Genomic DNA, 17732 nt, shown 5'->3' with positions numbered 1-17732 from the left:
AACGTGTTCTTACAACTTGACTGCGCGCCAGCGACAGGACAACGCGTTTAACTGCCGTCCGCGTGCCAAACATACACTACTTGCACGCCACGCAAGCTACTGTGCTTATGTAAGTGTTTGCAACAACATGCCTATTTAATATTTATTTATATTTGGTTGCGATTTTGCTTACAAACTTAAGTCATAATTTTTTCGCATAAAATATTACACGCGATAAGCTTTTAACTGCTCGTACTATTGCAATAAGTGAGTTCTGAGAAAGACTGGTGAAAAGTTGGAAAATGCAGAAAAAACCAGCGAATTAGAACAAATTGAAAGCTTGTAGTATGCGCATATTTTGTTGTAAGTTTACGCCGTGTTTTACATTAACAAGTCATTCCACAGGTAACTTGCCAGAAATTAAGTCAACATAATTTCATAAATAATTAATTGAGTGATACTAGGCTACTCGGCTGTTCGCCGTATGCGCATATTTCTAGGAAAAAATAATTTTGTATATGTTTTTAAGGCAAATAAGCGGGATACTTCGTTAGATGCGTTTAAATAAGCAGCTTGAAAGCAAGTAGTAGCGCAATGCTAAAGTTATGGTAAAACGTGTACAGACAGAATTTCATTTAAAAACTCTTTAAGTATATGCAGCGAATTTAATTGCCGATTAAAAAATCAAAACTTTGCATTTATAGGGCGCTGCAGCGCTACTAAATGAATAAATTGGGTGAAAATATTACTCAACTCCAACCAAAAATAAAAATATATTAATAAATATCATTAAAAGCGCGGCTTTTATATTTTACGGCGAATTCAAATATTACTTTTCTCCGCCAAAATGTACTTATACATAATACATAAATGCTTGCAATACAGTATTTTGCCATTTAAATATGTACATGCGGCGAATTCAACAGCTAGTTAAGATAGTAAAATTCGGCATGAATGAAAAGTGTTGTGGAAAATATTACTTTATTTGAACTTCGAAGTAAAAAACGCAATGAAATACCAATAACGGTAATTTGAAGCTTTGCGGCGAATTCAAATTTTTTCAGATAGAACACTCACATGCTTTATGAGAACATTTCAAATACAATATTTTAACAACAAATTTAGTAATACCGCAATTTATGTATTTTTGTGGCAATTACATTTGCATTGTGTATATTCGCTCTACCAAAATAAAGCATTCAAACTGCCGCCAATTTATTGTTTACATCGATAGAATATAAAATTGTTTGTAATGCCATAATTCGCACGCTACTCAAAACATTAGTGCACTAAATAAAAACAAACAGGAAAATTTGCATGCAACTAAGCTGGGAAAATAATCAATGCGGCGAATTTATCTTTGAAAGTCAAGCCAATATTTGGAATGCATTTTAAATATAGCAATTGCGTGAGCATAGACGCGTCTGCATGTGGATGCGTGTGTGTGCGTGTGTGTTTACATTTGTGGGCACGTGTGAAATAGTGGCCGACAAATGCAAAACTGCAAAGCCCCATAATTCAGGCTATCACTTTCATCTGAAGCGGTGTGCGATATGCAAACTATGTAAACTACACAAAAGACAACAAAAACAAGGCGGCAATCGCAGCAACAAAAAGTATACATATTTGTATGCACATATGTTTGTGTGCATGTATGCATGTAAAGGGCCATTACATGCCATTAAAGCCTTGTAACTGTATATTTTTGTGCTTGTGCGCCTAAACTCTCTAAGTTTGGCAGCTTTTGCGCTCAGCGGCCTTTGTGTGCACTGCCTATACACGTGTATACATATGTACTGTTGTAGTTTTGTATGGAAACATGGAGAATGTGCCTTTTCCACTTGCTTATTTTGGTTTTGCATACTTGCAACAAAAATGCGTGAACTTGAAATAACTGGCAGCTAGTGTTGTAGTGGCCAACAAAAAAAAAAAAAAACGATTTTGTTGCCAGACACATACGTATGTACCGTTACATACACCCATATTGGTATACGTACAAACATATAAATGGTTGCTTCTTTTGTTACTGCCAACATTTTAGCAGAAACGTATGTATATACATATGGGACTACAAATGCAAAATGCAGCACCAAAGCCTAACGGAATATCTCAATATGTACTCGTATGCAGCCACCAATGTCACTCTTTTCCTTCTCCCCTGAAAACCAACCGCGCTTACAACCATTTATGTGCAACATTACACCAGTTATCCAACGGTACTGTGCAGGCAGGATATGCCATACGATTGTTGCTGTTGTTGGCTGGCCAACAATTGCGCTTGCCTCATTTCAGCCATTTTCAATTTTTTCCATAGGTTATTCTAGGCTAGCTGTTTGCTTTATCAGTTAAGACAACAAAAACCATGTATGTTTCAAATTGATGGCTGGTGCGCTTAGACACCTCATTTCGCATTAAAACATGCATGCATATATTTGTAGTCGTGGCATATTGTAAAACTTGCATGAACGTTGCTTGTGCGTATATAATTCGAAAATACTAACTTGCAACATGTTGAGTAAATTATGGTTAAGCTGTCGAGAAATAAAAAAAAAAAATAATTTAAAAATTAAATAAAATACATAAAAAAAAAATACAAAACTAAAAATGTTGAGCAACAATTTATGGCAACATTGCATGGCAACATTTGATATCAAAAGCTTAAGTTATAAAAAAACTCTATTGCTATATACACACATGTAAGCATTTGCATATGTATATATGAACAGCTAACTACAACACTGCGAAAAGTGCAATTTTTAATTTATTTAGTGAAAGCGAAAACTATTGAAAATTTCAAAATGTCTTGTATACTGATAACGGTAATTTATAGGCATATATATTACTAATTTTATGCTGAAATATTTTTTATTTTTGCAAAAATGTAGCTTCAACCACGCAACTACTACTATGCCTTCAGCATTAACAAAATAATGATATAAAATGTGAGTAAGCTCGTTGCACATTCCCTATATCTGCAACAAACACACACATCATTATGCACGCACATTTATGGGCATATGCATAATGTTTGCCGCTACGGCTCAATAATTTTGCGTAGGCGTTTAGTGTTGCAGAATTGTTATCTTCAAATGTTGCACATACATATATATATAGTAGTGTTTAAGGGTGTCGAAGTTGCAATTTCTGCACACATGTGTTTTGCTATCTATAACATTTGCTACATACAATGCATATACATGTATATAGTAAAAGTTGGCATATTATGTATTTGCAGCAACATGGTGCGTCCTCATTTACCCACGCGAGCAGATACAATGGTTTGGTTGCAAAAACGATTTACAAATGCGCAACAGCTCGTAGTTAAAATAACGACAAATATAACAAAAACAACAACAACAACAACAAAAACAACAACAGTAAAAACCATAAAAATAACAACAAACACCATGTTGCAACGCACAACAAAATAGTTGGCAACAAAAATAACAACAACAGCAACCAACACCACTATGGGATGTGCTGCTTCGCTGGATTGTGGCAACTAAAAGTCATAGCTTAGGCGTAGCACAGCCGCTCGCTTTACTGGTATTTTTGTTGTGCTCCCATTTTTGTTGCTATTGCAATATTTGCTAAATTGCATGGCGAAGGTGTTGCACATTGCCGCCGCCATTGTTTTTACATTCACATCTATAACCATATGCCTGTCTGTATTGGTGTGTGTGTGTATGTGAGTGTGTGAAAGCTGGCGCATTTTCGGCTAGCCAAAAAGGGGTGCAGTTAACTGCATGCCGTGTAGGTGAAGCATGAAGGGGACTTAGAGATAGTAAGCACATACAGCTGTAGCTGCGTTTACATGTTATGCTGTTGAGAAATTGGAATAATAACAGAGTGATTGTGTCGGTTAAATGGAGCAAACGCAGGCGCAACACCAACTATATGTAGGTGTGTTAGTGTGCGCGCGTATATGCAGCACATTGAAATGGTGCTTAGGCAGCCCATTGAGGTTTTCGGGGTCATTTATCGCGTCTGCTGGTCAGAACGGGCAAGTTCACACATATACATATAAAATTATATATATACATACTTATGTATGAAAGTGCATGTGTTTGTTTATATAAAGCTAAGCATTTTGCAATGTAGGTAGATGTGCGCATATGTGTGCTAAAATTTGCATATGTGTCTGCAACATAACCAATGCCACAAACGATTTTACCACTGGCGCTTAAAGGTGGTAAGCTTTCTATTCGAAATGCACACACACATAATTATGTGTATATGTTGCTGCCGCTCGCTTTATATGCAAATGCATATGCAACTTAGCAAATATGCTAGTCACTTTATTTATTTACTCACTGGTGTCTGGCCACATGCCACAGGCCTATATAGCGCCACCGATTCAGTGGCTTTCGCTGTTGCTCACAAGTTTTAAGGGCGAATGCGCCTATTATCTTTGTATACAAAACGCAATAGTTATATACATACCTATGTAGTTGTGTAGTCGTGTTGCACAAAAATGTGGCATGCAAAAGTATTGATTTCCTTAAAGCGCATTTTATAACTTCAAAATTTGACAAAAATTTAAAGCATCGAACTAATTTCTATATGTGAAAGCATGTTTTTTTATTATAATTTTTTTTTATTAGTTTTTAGGGCAGTTTTGTTTTTATTGCTGCTTAAACTGCGCGCTATATGCCATTAAAATTAAACGTTTCTTATGTTTCTGCGCTATTTTGTTTGTTAGTTGCATGCGGCCTGGCTATCGGCGCGTTTTATACCGCCTGCCTTAGTGTGGGTGTTGCTACTTTAATTTTCTTTTTTAATTTCCTAAAATGCCGCTACACAAACGCGCTCACCATTTAGTAGCTCTCTGCTAAATTCAATTTTCTTAGTTTCCATTTTTACTAAAATCTATTTTATTTTTATGTAAAATATTTTTGTTTTTGTAATTTTGTCGATTTTCTTCGGCACATACCCATAATTATTTGGTGTTAAGCAATTAATTTTTGTTGCGTGTCATTTGGTTATTTGGCCGCATGTCGCTTCCGTCTGCTATTTGCCATTTGCACTGCGTCCTACATCAGTGGCTTTATTGGAGATCCGCCTCCCACTAGTGGCACATTTATTAATTTCTATTTTTTTTTTTTTTTTTTTTTTAGTTTTTTTTAATTCACGCAGATGGAAGATATATTTGTCATTTGACATACACAAATGTTGGTTGGAGCATCAAAAGATTAAGTAATAATTAAAATAGAAACATTTCTTCGTACTTTTTTGTCGCATGCTACCATGTTTTCATACTTACACTACATGCCGCACCGCCGCCCGCCGCAGCTTAATTTGCCGCCATTCGTTTTGGCTGCAATTTGAAAATATATTTGTGTCTTCGGATGACCCTCGAATACTTATGCGTGTCGAATGGCGATTAGAGATAAGCTTTAGAAACGCTTGAAAAGTATTAGTTTGAGTTGTGACGCTGAAGTTAAAGGCCAAAAAATTTAGATTTTTTTGCTGTGTAGGTTGAATAACTGTGTGTTGAGTCAGTAAGTGCTATTTGCAGCGATAAAAGCGTATTAATTATTAAAAATTCTATGCTGACTTACACAAATTCCGTGTTTATACTACTGAGAGGCGGATATAAGTTGAGCAGAAAATTGAAATTGAGCAAACCCTAACGAGTTTCGAAACTAGGAAAAGCTATAGAGCATATTTTATACATACAAGTACTATACCACACCCACAACATCGGCTCTACGTGAACGGAACAAACCCGAATTTTTATACGGCCAAGAACTGTCAACTTGGTAGTATTGCTGAAATATTTTATATTTATAGAAAATAACTACAACAACAACTACAGCATATATTAAGGCACAGATGTCTTCTAGAAACTTCTAAAGTATAGGTTTTGTTTGCAAAATCCAAATTATTTTAAACATATACTAATGTTTTGGAGAATGATATTGCAACGACACCCAAATACAACTGACCTCAATGTTAAAAACTTCTTAGACAGTTCTAGCGACCGCGCTTTTAAAATAGGTTTTGCTAAAATGAAATAATAAAACTAAAAATATTGTTTTCCAAGAAAAAATATAAACAAATATATTTTGTCACATAAGAAAAATTAAAAAAATAAAACTTTCGAAGTTTTTCAACGCTCTCTCAGTCATTTTTTAAATTGCAAAAATTTTGAAAATTCCTGCATTTCAAATACCGCCGAAAGGGCCATAAATAAACGCAAAAGATTGATTATTGCACTGGTGCTTATAAAATTTCCAAAAACCGAGTAAGTGACAAATAAACAAAATACAGAAATACTTAAAATATATAACCCAGCAAACTTATAAAACAAAATTGGCACAAAGCACTAGAGTATTTTTAACTAAATATAATAAAAATAAACGCATGACACAGAAAACAAATTAAAATGCCACGAAATATGCCAAGTTAACATATGACACAAAAAAATTGCTTTTGCAGAATTTATGAAGAAAATTTTTGCATATGTTAAATTGTTTAAAAATGCGCAAATGACACTTCAAATTAAGTTTTTTTTCGCCAGAACATAAAAACAAAATATTAAATACCGTTTTCTAAACAAAAAATACGCAACTATTTGAAGACACAATGACGTCAGTTAAATAATGATATTTTTAGTTTGAAAAAAAAATTTTAATTAAAAAAAATTTAGTAATAAAAAATTGGCAAGAGTTTGGAAAAAATGAAAAATAATTTTGAAAAAAAAATCAATTCAGCGTTTTTTATATATGTATATAGTTTAGATTTTTTACATATGAGATATACTTGGTATAATCGTACTACTCGACGTTTTTATGCAAAGGAAATGCAGCACATTTCACTCAATCGACCAGCTAGCAGTAAAAGATTATATTAGTTTATATTAGTAGCAAAAAATAGAAGAAGCTTTAATTCTAATGCTGAAACCATGTCAACTTTTTTGAGCGCAAATGTCCGCTCAAGCTTGGTTTTCGGCAAATCTGCCACGTTTGTGGCACGCACAATAAGTTGGCGCGAGTGTAGTACGTGTTTGCGTAAAATATGTAAAAATTCACGAAAAAACAAAACATTTACATTTGTACTCGACTTGACCGCCGCCGTCGCTGAGGTCGACAAAGAAGTTACTCAAAAATACTAAAATAAATTGCGTGCTGATGGCTCATTTAATTTAATGAGCAGCGTGCAACTTGTCTAAATGATTTTTGTGTTATAACTTTGCGTTCTTTTTTATATTTTTTGCCTAGTTGCTGGTTTACAATTTTTCTTTTGTTGTTTCTACGTTCTGCGCTTTTGTTGCTTATACTTGCAGCACAAGAAAATACTAAAGACCAAAAAATTACCACGCTACACCTGAGCGTTTTATAACTTTTCGCTTTTACCTAAATTTGTTAAATTATTTCGTTCTTTTGTTTAGATATTCTTCTATGCGGCGAGTTTGCCTATTGTGGCTTCAAATGCTTTAATGATGAGTTTAGAGCTTTTTTTCCAGCGTTCATTTCAGTTTACCAGTTTTTGGTGTGCTTTTGTATAGTTTACTTTTGTTTTTGTATGGTTAAATGTTTTTTTTTTTGGTTTTTGTATAGTTTACCTTTGTGTATATGGCTTTAAGGCCGCGCGTTGTAATTTCAAGTTCAATATGCGTCTAAATATGCGCGCGTTTTTTACCTCAAACAATTTACTTTATTTCAACTCGTTTGTAGCTGTGATGCTTTTGAGAAATGAAGCGTTTTGTTTACTGCTTTTTGGTTTGGCTCTTTTTTGTTTTATACAGATGCTTATCTGCATTCGGTAATGCGTTCAAATAAACATTTCCTTTGTTAAAATTAATTTTCCAAAATATTTATTAGCGTAAACGATGTACGATTAGAGAGCGCGTTGCGCCGAAATGAGTTCATTGGCTCAGCGTCAATTTTAGCGCGATTTTAGTGAACAAATTTTGTGTGAATGCCACATATGGTATGATTAGTGACAAATAGAAAATTTGTTGCAAGCAAACAAAATTTTACAAATTTAAGTTAAGAGGCACACACGCAGCTCATTTGTATAAGTTTTTTTTTTATTAAAAATGCTAAACACTTAAAACAAATTAGCTGAAATATTATAACGGCACTTCGCTATAAATATATAAAGCGAACTTGCAATTTTGCATTTTCGTAACCGATTTGTAAATCAAGTTGAATTCCACCCTCCTCCTCTCACCAAGCGCCAAATTTGTGACGCATTTAAGCTGCAAGCGCCCTACTTTATAATCACATACCCATTGTGCTCACTTAAACACATATATAGGTATGTGCACTTGCTTGTATTGCAATTGGCGCACGCAAGCCTGCGAGGAGCCGCAGCTACTTTAGCCTTTGAAAAATGCATTGTATTTAAGCGTCATTATTTTCAAAATTTACAAGTCGCAAGGTCCAAGCCGGGCGAGAACACTTTAGAGCGCAAAAGTCGTACTTTTTTGCAAAAAACAACAACAACAAGCGCGCAAATGCCACTTGCTATATGCGAGCACATTTGCGTTGATAGGTGCTGAAAGCGGGGTGGTGGCTGGATGGCAGGACAAGTGGAGCGCGCACGCAATGTCGTCATTAAGCTGCGCTTATTTAAATACACATGAAAATTTTTGTGTGGCACAAGTTAAAGGGTGCAAGCTGTAAGTGCACACATATTTATAGTAGCACTTGCCACAAGAAGATGTGGGGAAGCAAGATAAAAAAGCTAAAGGCTGGAATGCGGAAGAGGAAAATTTGCATTGTTTTTAAAGACAGCGAAGTAGTAGTTGGCAGACTTGGAAGATTCGAGAGCTAAAGTGCAATTTTAAAAACAACATGAACTGATGAATATGTGGCAGCTATTTCACGCATTTTTTTTTAAATTTTTTCTAACGGTTATATATAATAACTTAAATTTTCTTGAACCAACTTTTATATTTAAAATTTTTTGGTGGTTAAAATATTTTTTATTTAAAGTTTTTTTTGTATTTAAAATAGTTATTTTATTATTAAATTTATTTATTTTTTAATTTTGAATTTTTTTTAATATTAAAATTCTCTGTTTAAATTTTTCGCGCTTTTTTAATTGACCAATAAAATTCTGCTATCTGTGAACCATCACTTAAATTACGCGTAAAGGCAAATTTTGTGGTTAACCTAAAAATTAAAATAACAGTCAAATTTGTTAACAGTTTTTCCTGCGACACATGCGCACACACGCCACACCTTCTTAATTTTATGCAAATAAAAAACGCCATGAAAATAAATTTGTTTTGCCGGCATGAAAATACACACCAATTTGTTGTTGTTGATATTTTTTTCCAACGCAACGCAAAAGTGCAATGCTGCGGTTTTAAGTATTTGATGGCCACAATAGGTTGCAACGTGTGCATCTACATGTATTTATATGTGTGTAAGTAAATGCACGCTTTTACTTTGTATGCGAAATAATCAAATTAAATATAAAAATTGCTTCCTGCCAACAACAACAAACAACATATACATATTTGCCACATCAGTAACACAATGCACATTGTGCAACATTCACCTACTTGCGCATGTATTTGTATAATTTCATGAGCGGTCAGCGTGGCTTGCTCGCTGGATAGCTGACTTTTTGTTGCATTTATGTATATTTTTTTTTTTGGTTTTTTTTCTGAGTTTTCCACCAACCAATTTTATTGTTGCAATTTTATACCGCAGAATAGCGCAAAATTAACAACAACAATAAATATTATAGTAAAATGCAATTGAAAGGTGTGTGTGTGTGTGTGAGTAAAAACGGAAAAATGCCGCAGCAACAACACAAAATTGTTGTGAAAAAAGCGCGGAGCGTATGTAAATAATAAAACCGCAACAAATGTCGCTGTAACATTGAACAACATTGAATACTGGCAAGGTATACGCAACGCACACACACATGAGTTTGACGACAAAAATGCAATAAAATTTTCCTGCCACACGGTGTGAGCGCGCTGTGCGCCCGTATAGGTGAGTCGCGGCGCTGATATGCGAGCGCTCAGTTATTTGCCAGCGCGCCGCGAAATGGCAAATGCGCGCAAAAATGGCAGCTCCGTACAACAATAAAAAGTACAACTGCGGTATAGTCGCCGCTGCCGCTGCCGCTGCCGCCGCTAGGATTGTCACTTTTAATTGCTGCTGTTGCAATTCGCACATACCCATTGCTGTTGACTGGCTGCAGCAGTTAATCGGCAAGCCGCACAATTTTCATGGGTGTAAAATCGAAAATTAAACCACAAACGTAAATTTATTTGTTTGACGCGTGAAATGGAAATGATAACTATAAAAATGCCACATTGATCGGATTGTACGAGTATGTGCGCTGTGTAAGTGGATGAAGTACAAACATATGCATAAATGTCACTTGCAACACTGCGCTGTTTGATGCTTGCTTGTGGCACATTAAAATTATTTTGTCAAATCAAAGTGGTTGCGCTGTATATATATATCTGTATAAGGTACTCATAAAATATGCACATTTTAATATAAACCGTTAAATTGCAGTTAAAAAATATTATTACTGGAAAATTGCGAATATTGTCTTCGATAATGCAAATATGTAGAATAACAAGCAGATGACAACAACTTGTTTAAATTTTGCGCAGAAAATTTTGAAAATTTCTAATTTTTATGCATTAAAATTAATGTTATTTAGAATAATATTTCCTAGTGAAAAAATATATAAATTCGTGCCAAATTTCTTATATACAACTTTAAGGAAAATATTTAAAAATTTCAAACTTTTATTAATTATTATTAAGGCTATTTATAAAAAAAATTTTCTGTGAAATCATATATAAAATATATTTGTGAGCGAATATTGCTAGTGAACTTGCAACGGTTTTACAAAACAAAATTAAAGTAACTATTTTGGTTTCTTTAGTATTTATAACTTATATATTCAAATTTTTATGAGTTTTAAAAAATATATAGCATTTTAATATTTTTTAAATTATATTTTAATAAAAAATAGTAAGTAAATTTATATGAGTTCCTACATAAATGTGGCATACAAACATTCGAATTTTTCACAAATCGTTTTTGATTACACTGTCGAGAAACGGAGATGCTATTAAACAGATATATAACCGATCAACTGAGTCGATTTGTATATATGTGTCTGTCTGTCTGTATAGACACCAAATAGTCTCTCAGTTTTTGAAATACCGATCTGAAATTTTGCTGACATCCTTTTTTTCTCAAGCAGCTGCGCATTTGTCGTAATCGCGGATATCGGACCACTATAACATAGAGCTGTCATACAAAGTGAATGACCAAATCACGTACTTGTATGAAAATCTTTTTTATTTGTCAAAATATCTTCACGACTTTTGACATAGGCTATTACTAAAGACAATGCAGAAAATCTCTGAACAGATTTTTTAAATCGGACTACTATAGCATATAGCTGCGATACAAACTGAACGATCAAAATTACGTTCTTGTATGGAAAACTTTTTTGTTTGAGCAGATATTTTCACAAAAGTTGGCATAGAATATTTTTGTAGACAACACTATAATCTCCAAAGAAATTTTTCAGATCGGATTGTTATTGCATATAGCTGCCATATAAACCGAAAATTAAGTCCTTGTATGCACAGATTTTTTATTTGCACCGGGTATCGAAATTAACGGTTTTTCTTGCTATACAATAACTACAATAACAAATATCTTCACTCTTTAACAGGAACTGGTTTAGTTATGGAAAAAAATATAAAACAGCAAATTGGCTAGACGTCAAATGCTGCCTGACGTATTGTGAAAAATAAATATGATCACTTGATTTTGATTTTCGCACATTTAAATTAAAGCACAATTTTAATATTAAGAAGTTGTTGCAAATTCCGAGTGCTTTATTTATTTCACACAATTTCTTTGCTTAATACCTTTTTTTATTGGTACTTCTTCACTTTTTTTTCAAACGCATATAATAATTACAAAGAAAATTTTTGAACGCACAACGATAAACCGCAAAAAAAAGTATATAGTAATAAAAATCTGATCCGCTTCAGAACCAATTCAGATGTTGCTAATGAATACATCGTTGTTAGTTGTGTGGGGGGAGCTGCATTGCCTACAATAACTACCGCTAATGAGTACCGATTTAAAGCATATCAAATCGCATATTTTGTTACCACATAAAATTAACAAGCACATTGTTACTCCGCATTGAGCATGCCAGCAAAGAAGAGAACCATTTCTTTTTTTCGATTTTTCTAACATTTTTGTAGAGTTTTTGTGTGGAAAACGCGCTAATTTCTTAAGCAAACAACTACATACTAGCACAAGTACAATGTGGCACTTTAGCAGCTAGGCGCTAATAAGACAACAAAAAACAAATTTAATAAATACATGAATTTAAGAAAATGCACTAAAAAGCTGAAAAACGATGAAAATTTGAATATGAAAAGGCTGTGATGGAAACAAGAAGCAAGTGCTTTTCAGTTTATGCGCCACATATAGTTCTTTTCCTAACTGCATATGCAAATTTATTTGACGCTTATATGCTGGATTTCGTACGAAAATTTATTAGTTCACATTTCAAAAAGTTATTGGAAAATTTTGCGATCACGTTTTGCTGCAACGCGGACAGACATACGGGCAAACAAAAAGAAATTATTTTGCATACTGACAACAGCTGTGCGACAAGGCAGTGAAGGGCACACAAATATACCGCCGCCATTTTACACATCACTGCTAATTTATTATCAGTATTTTAATGTTAATTTGCATCAACTTTGACTTTGTTGTACAACACTTTTAATCGCATAATTAAATGGAGGAAGTTTGTAAATCTTTTTGTGGAAGTTAAAAAATTTAAACAAATAATAGCAGAAAGTTGAGATTTAAGCAAATAAAATTATTTAAGGAAAAACTCAAAGCACAAATATAGCTACTTCCATCAGCGTATTTAATTTTTCTTTAAATGCTTTATTTGCTTAAAGAAGCTAAAATATGTCTTATTTTTGTGGAAAATCGCCTTTTTAGAAATTTAAAAAAATTTAATATTTTTAAATAAATTTTTTTTAACAATATTTTTTCTACCTACTTTATAATATTTTTCTACTAAAATATTGTTTATGTAAACATAAAAAAATTTGAGAAAATCTACATGGCACATTTAATATGCTGCAAGAAATCCTAGCATATTTCTCAAGATTTTTTAATGAACAAAAATTTTAATTAGCAAGGAAAGTAAACGGTTGCCATGAAATTTTCACATCAACTGTGACTAACAGCGCTTTTTGTTTTCTTATTTCTAAATTTAACTTATTTAATAACACTGTATAGTATATAAGTATTAGATAGTGCAGACAGCGGTGCGAAATTTCTTCAACACCTCAACATGGCAACTGTCAATGCGCGCATTATCAACTGTCAAGCCTCGAGCAGCTAAAGTAAGTGGAATTAGCAAGCTAAGGCAGATGATAAGCTAGGCGCGGCGCCCCGGTCAGACAGACAGCGTGATCAGGAGCAATACGCATACATATATGTACATATGTACGTGCGAAGGTGGGCAAATGCAAGCCAAGATTTTAGGCGCCCAAAACTTTTTGCCACTATCTTTTGCTTAAGTAAAACTAATAAGTTCACAGTTACACACACATGTACACATATAGGTGGAAATAAAGTGTTTGCCAAAGTATGAAGCCATTTAAATCCACTCACTCAATCACTTAACAGCGCTGTGTAAATATTAGCAAAGCATTTAATTGTTTTTTTTTTTTATTAATAATTTTTTTAACAATCGAAAATTGCGGCTAACGTGATGAAAATGATGACGTTAATATTTTTTGTACCACACAAATTTGCGTTAAATAAGATATTTTATAGCATAGTTTTGGAAGTAGTGTAAATCACTATTTACATGCATAGCTATGGACGGACGGTTTAACTGTTAAACATTTTTAGTATACAAATGTTAGTAAACTAGTCCACTAAATTTGTAGAAATTTGGAGTACAAAAATTTATGTAAACTATTTTGGAAAATTTATGAAAGCATTGAATTATTTTTTATTGATGCCATTTAGTATTTAAACGCATTTTCAAAACTTTGTGTATTAACTATTCATATTTAAAGCGCAATTTTTAATCTACTAGAGTATAATTAGTACACGCGCCGCCATTTTGCACATTTTACAGAAACTCACTTTAAAAATCACCTAACTTTAATAAAGAAAATTCAAAAAATTTTTACACATTTTAACCGCGAGAATTTCATAAAAATATTGTTTATGTAATTACAATACAAATTTAGTGCTTTTGTGTTATTACCAATTTTTTTGGCTTTTTATTACTATTTTTAACGAAATATAGAACTTGCGAAATTGTGAAAAAAATATATTTTGCGCATTCTCTACAAAAAATATGGCCACAACTAAACGAATCATGGTGAGTTCGTTAAAATTTAACACCAGACAAAATTACCGTCGCTAGGTGGCAAGGACAAATCACAAAAAAAAAAACAACTGCACGGAGACCTTAAACTACAATTCACTTTTGCATAAATCATAGTATTTTAAGTATTCAAAACTATAATTAACACTATTGCATTGGTACTTACCCTAGGTTGAGCCATTAATGCTCTGGGAGCGATGTCCAGCCCGACCAGTGCCACTTTTGCAAGCAGCACGCGCTATGCAACGTTTGCCGAGTTCTTTCACTTTCTGTGTAGTTGTTATTGCGGGCTTTGCTTGTTGGCCGACTCGCAAGTCCACTAATTGGCGCTGCTAACTGTAGTTTATGAAAATTGTATTTTGTTATTTTGACTTGTTTGAGTTTTTATTTTTATTTTTGCAAAACTGCACACAACACTCCAACTAAATTTGCAAGAGCTTCATGCAAAATTTTTGGTGCACACTGCTGTTTTTATTTTTTTTTTTTGTAAATCTGATTCTTTTACAATTTTACTTCAACACAGGCACATTTGTTTGCAATTTATTTGTTTTGTGGGTGGTAGGAAATAACTCGAACGACACACGCGACGATAAAACGCGACGGAACGTACGTATACTATATTTTTGTTGCAAGTAAAATATTTTTATTATTATGCTTTAATATTTATATTTTAAATATGCTTTGCGCTTTTTTCTATATGTTTTATACTTTTATTGCAGTTGATTGTTGTGTATAACTGTTTATTTTTTTATTTTTTATTTTGGTTTTGCTATTTTGCTAACTTTGCTTCTGCTTACGGAGTTTGTTCTTTTTCTCTTATGTTGTTGTTGTTTATAATTAAATAAATTTGCTTTAAAATCGTATACAATGCTTGTATATTGTTTTGTATTTGCAATATATATGCCTTTAAATTTAGTTTTATTAATTAATATTTAGTTTTGTTGGTTTAGCGCTTAGTGCTCGTATATAATTTTGCGTTTTAGTATACTTGATTGCTTCGGGATTGGTTGTTGTTGTTGGTTTGCTTTGTTGCTCAGCGGCTTGACATTTGACTTCAGCGCAAATCTCTTGCGTACCTTTTTGCCCGCTTATTGTTGTTGTAGTTGTTCTTGTGTTATTTGCATATATTGTTGCAGCTGTCATAAATACATTTTTGTTGTTGCTTTCTTTGCTGGCTTGTCAATACCGCCTTTGTTTTTCTTTATTCTTATTTTGTTTCTGTTTAACACTCGTTGTTTTTGTTGCAGTTGCTCGTATACAAAGTTTCCGTGGAAAAGTTAAGTTGCTTTTGTGTTGTAGGTAAAATTTTTAACGCCTTCCCTTGTTGTTGTTGTTTACTTGCTTGCTTTTAGAAAATACCTTTAGTACATCAGTAGCATTTTTGCTACGTCTTGTCTTAGTAGTAGTTGTTGTTAGCGTGTATATGCTCACAAATATCACAGCTTCATCGACATCGTACGCTCTCCTTGCAAGACTATAACTTTGTAGGAATTTTCTTGCGTCCTTTAACAATTCTATACTGCTACTTCTTAATTTGTTCTTATTTTGTTTGTAAATAATTGGTTGTGTTTTGTTTTGTTATTTGTTTTTTTTTTTTGCTACAAAAAAATGCGTAAACAAATTATATTTATTGTAAAATTTGAGTTTCACGCAAAGCGCTGCACCACAAATTGTCAGTTTTGTTGTTTTTGTACGAATTTTTCACCGACGACAGCGACATTCACGACATGGATCACGTTTATCACACTTTAATTACCGACGCGTTTCACTAACTGACATGGCGGCTAGAAGTGCTAAAGGCGCTTACAGTGCTCCGGTTGTACGCAACAACGTTTTTTGTGTTTTGTTTACACAACAAAAAATATTTGATTCAAAGCAGTTTTCAACAGCAACTATTGGATGAATTCGCAAAAATTTAATGTAAGAAAATAAATAACTGTTTATGGCAAATTAAAAGTTTCACACACAAATCTAATGCAAGCACATTTTAATCCGTTCTTTATAGGCTAAAATTTTATTTAATATAATTTTTTTTTTATTGTAGTACACGCTTATGCTTATTGTATTTGTAATGTACTTTCGCTCATAATTTCAGTTTTCTTATTTATTTTGCGCGAAATGCTTTCAAATTCGAATTAATTTTGTTTATGATTTTATTTGCGTTTTGTATTCCATTCGCGCGTAGAGTGGCAGCAGCAACTAGCAAATGATTTGTTTTCTGCGGCTAAGTTATCTGCTCTCGACTGGCTGCTTGCCTATTTAACTCGGCGCGACCTGCTGCTGCACTCACGAAAATCGACTGTAGTAGAAAACACACACAAACTGCAGCACAACGCGCACTTCTTAGAACGCACCTACACGCCGCCGACCAACTGACTGCGGCTGACGAAATGGCTAACAACGCTGCCCGTCTGCCTGCCGTTGCACTATGTGCCGTCCAGCCGTGCGTCTTATGAGCGCCCGCTGCGTCGAAATCCTGTCAACTCGCAAAAGTCCTGCTAATGCATGCTAGACGCTCCACTAGCGACGGCAATGCAGCAGCGTTTAATTTGCGGCGTTCTATGCACTTGAAGGCGCGCGCAACAGCTACACACTTGTAAATTATTTAATTTGGAGAGTTGTTGCGAAAATATGCAAAATATTTTGCAAAAATAGTTTTTGTTTTTCTTCTTCAAATAAATATATTCCGTTATGTTTTTAAAGTTGAACAAAATTAATAGATTTTTACCGCGTTATTTTTGATTTTTCAAAATTATTTATTTATTTACCGTTAAATCGCGTTACACGTTACCGTTGTAGACTGTGCAATTGTAAAGTAGAATTTTCGTATTGTTATTGTTGCGATTTTTTGTTTGGACACAAAATGAATTGGAAATTTACGCTTATTATATTTCGCTTTCTACACTGCACACGTTGTACGCGTTTCGAAGGCAAACACACACTGGGCTTGTCAATCACAACGGCAACTACACTTGGCGGGGGTAAATAATAGCCGCTGCCGACGACACTCCGATAGGCAGATAAACACACATACACATTCGCGCACACACAGCTACAAACCCTAACACCGAGCACAGAGCGCGCTCGCACTCAGTGCTATGAAGTATATCAAGCTAGCGGCAGCGGTTAGCAAGCAGCAGTGCAGCAATAACTACAACACTATGCGTGTATTATATAGCTTGCGAAATGTGTACGAGTCAAGCGCACCACAGCACGACGGCACTATAGCACACGAACAATAACAAAAACCTGAACTCAACCAGCCAAGCGTACGCAGCAGATGGATGGATGGCTAGATGGATGACTCGACAGTGTAGGAAAGAAAGAACGGCCGTAGCGCTGTTAACGGATAGCGCGTTTCAAGT

The 17732-nt window shown here is 34.0% G+C and overlaps 1 protein-coding gene across 2 annotated transcripts in view; it reads right to left on the bottom strand.

The window, feature by feature from the left end:
* The window catches only part of hth (Meis homeobox homothorax), a 302627-nt gene extending 285097 nt beyond the window's left edge, over positions 1-17530 (bottom strand). The window contains exon 1 of one of the 2 annotated variants that reach the window (XM_036356913.2): positions 14534-17530. In XM_036356913.2, coding sequence (XP_036212806.1) covers positions 14534-14548 — 15 coding nt within the window. In that variant the 5' untranslated portion in view covers positions 14549-17530. The remainder of the gene's footprint in view (positions 1-14533) is intronic. The other variant, XM_070106000.1, reaches the window with a different exon arrangement.
* Positions 17531-17732: the final 202 nt, after the last annotated feature.

This window comes from Bactrocera oleae, chromosome 2, assembly GCF_042242935.1.
Source record: "Bactrocera oleae isolate idBacOlea1 chromosome 2, idBacOlea1, whole genome shotgun sequence".
NCBI classification, from domain to species: domain Eukaryota; kingdom Metazoa; phylum Arthropoda; class Insecta; order Diptera; family Tephritidae; genus Bactrocera; species Bactrocera oleae.
The sequence above is the reverse complement of the archived record's forward strand: the minus strand, read 5'-3'. Positions and strand labels throughout refer to the sequence as shown.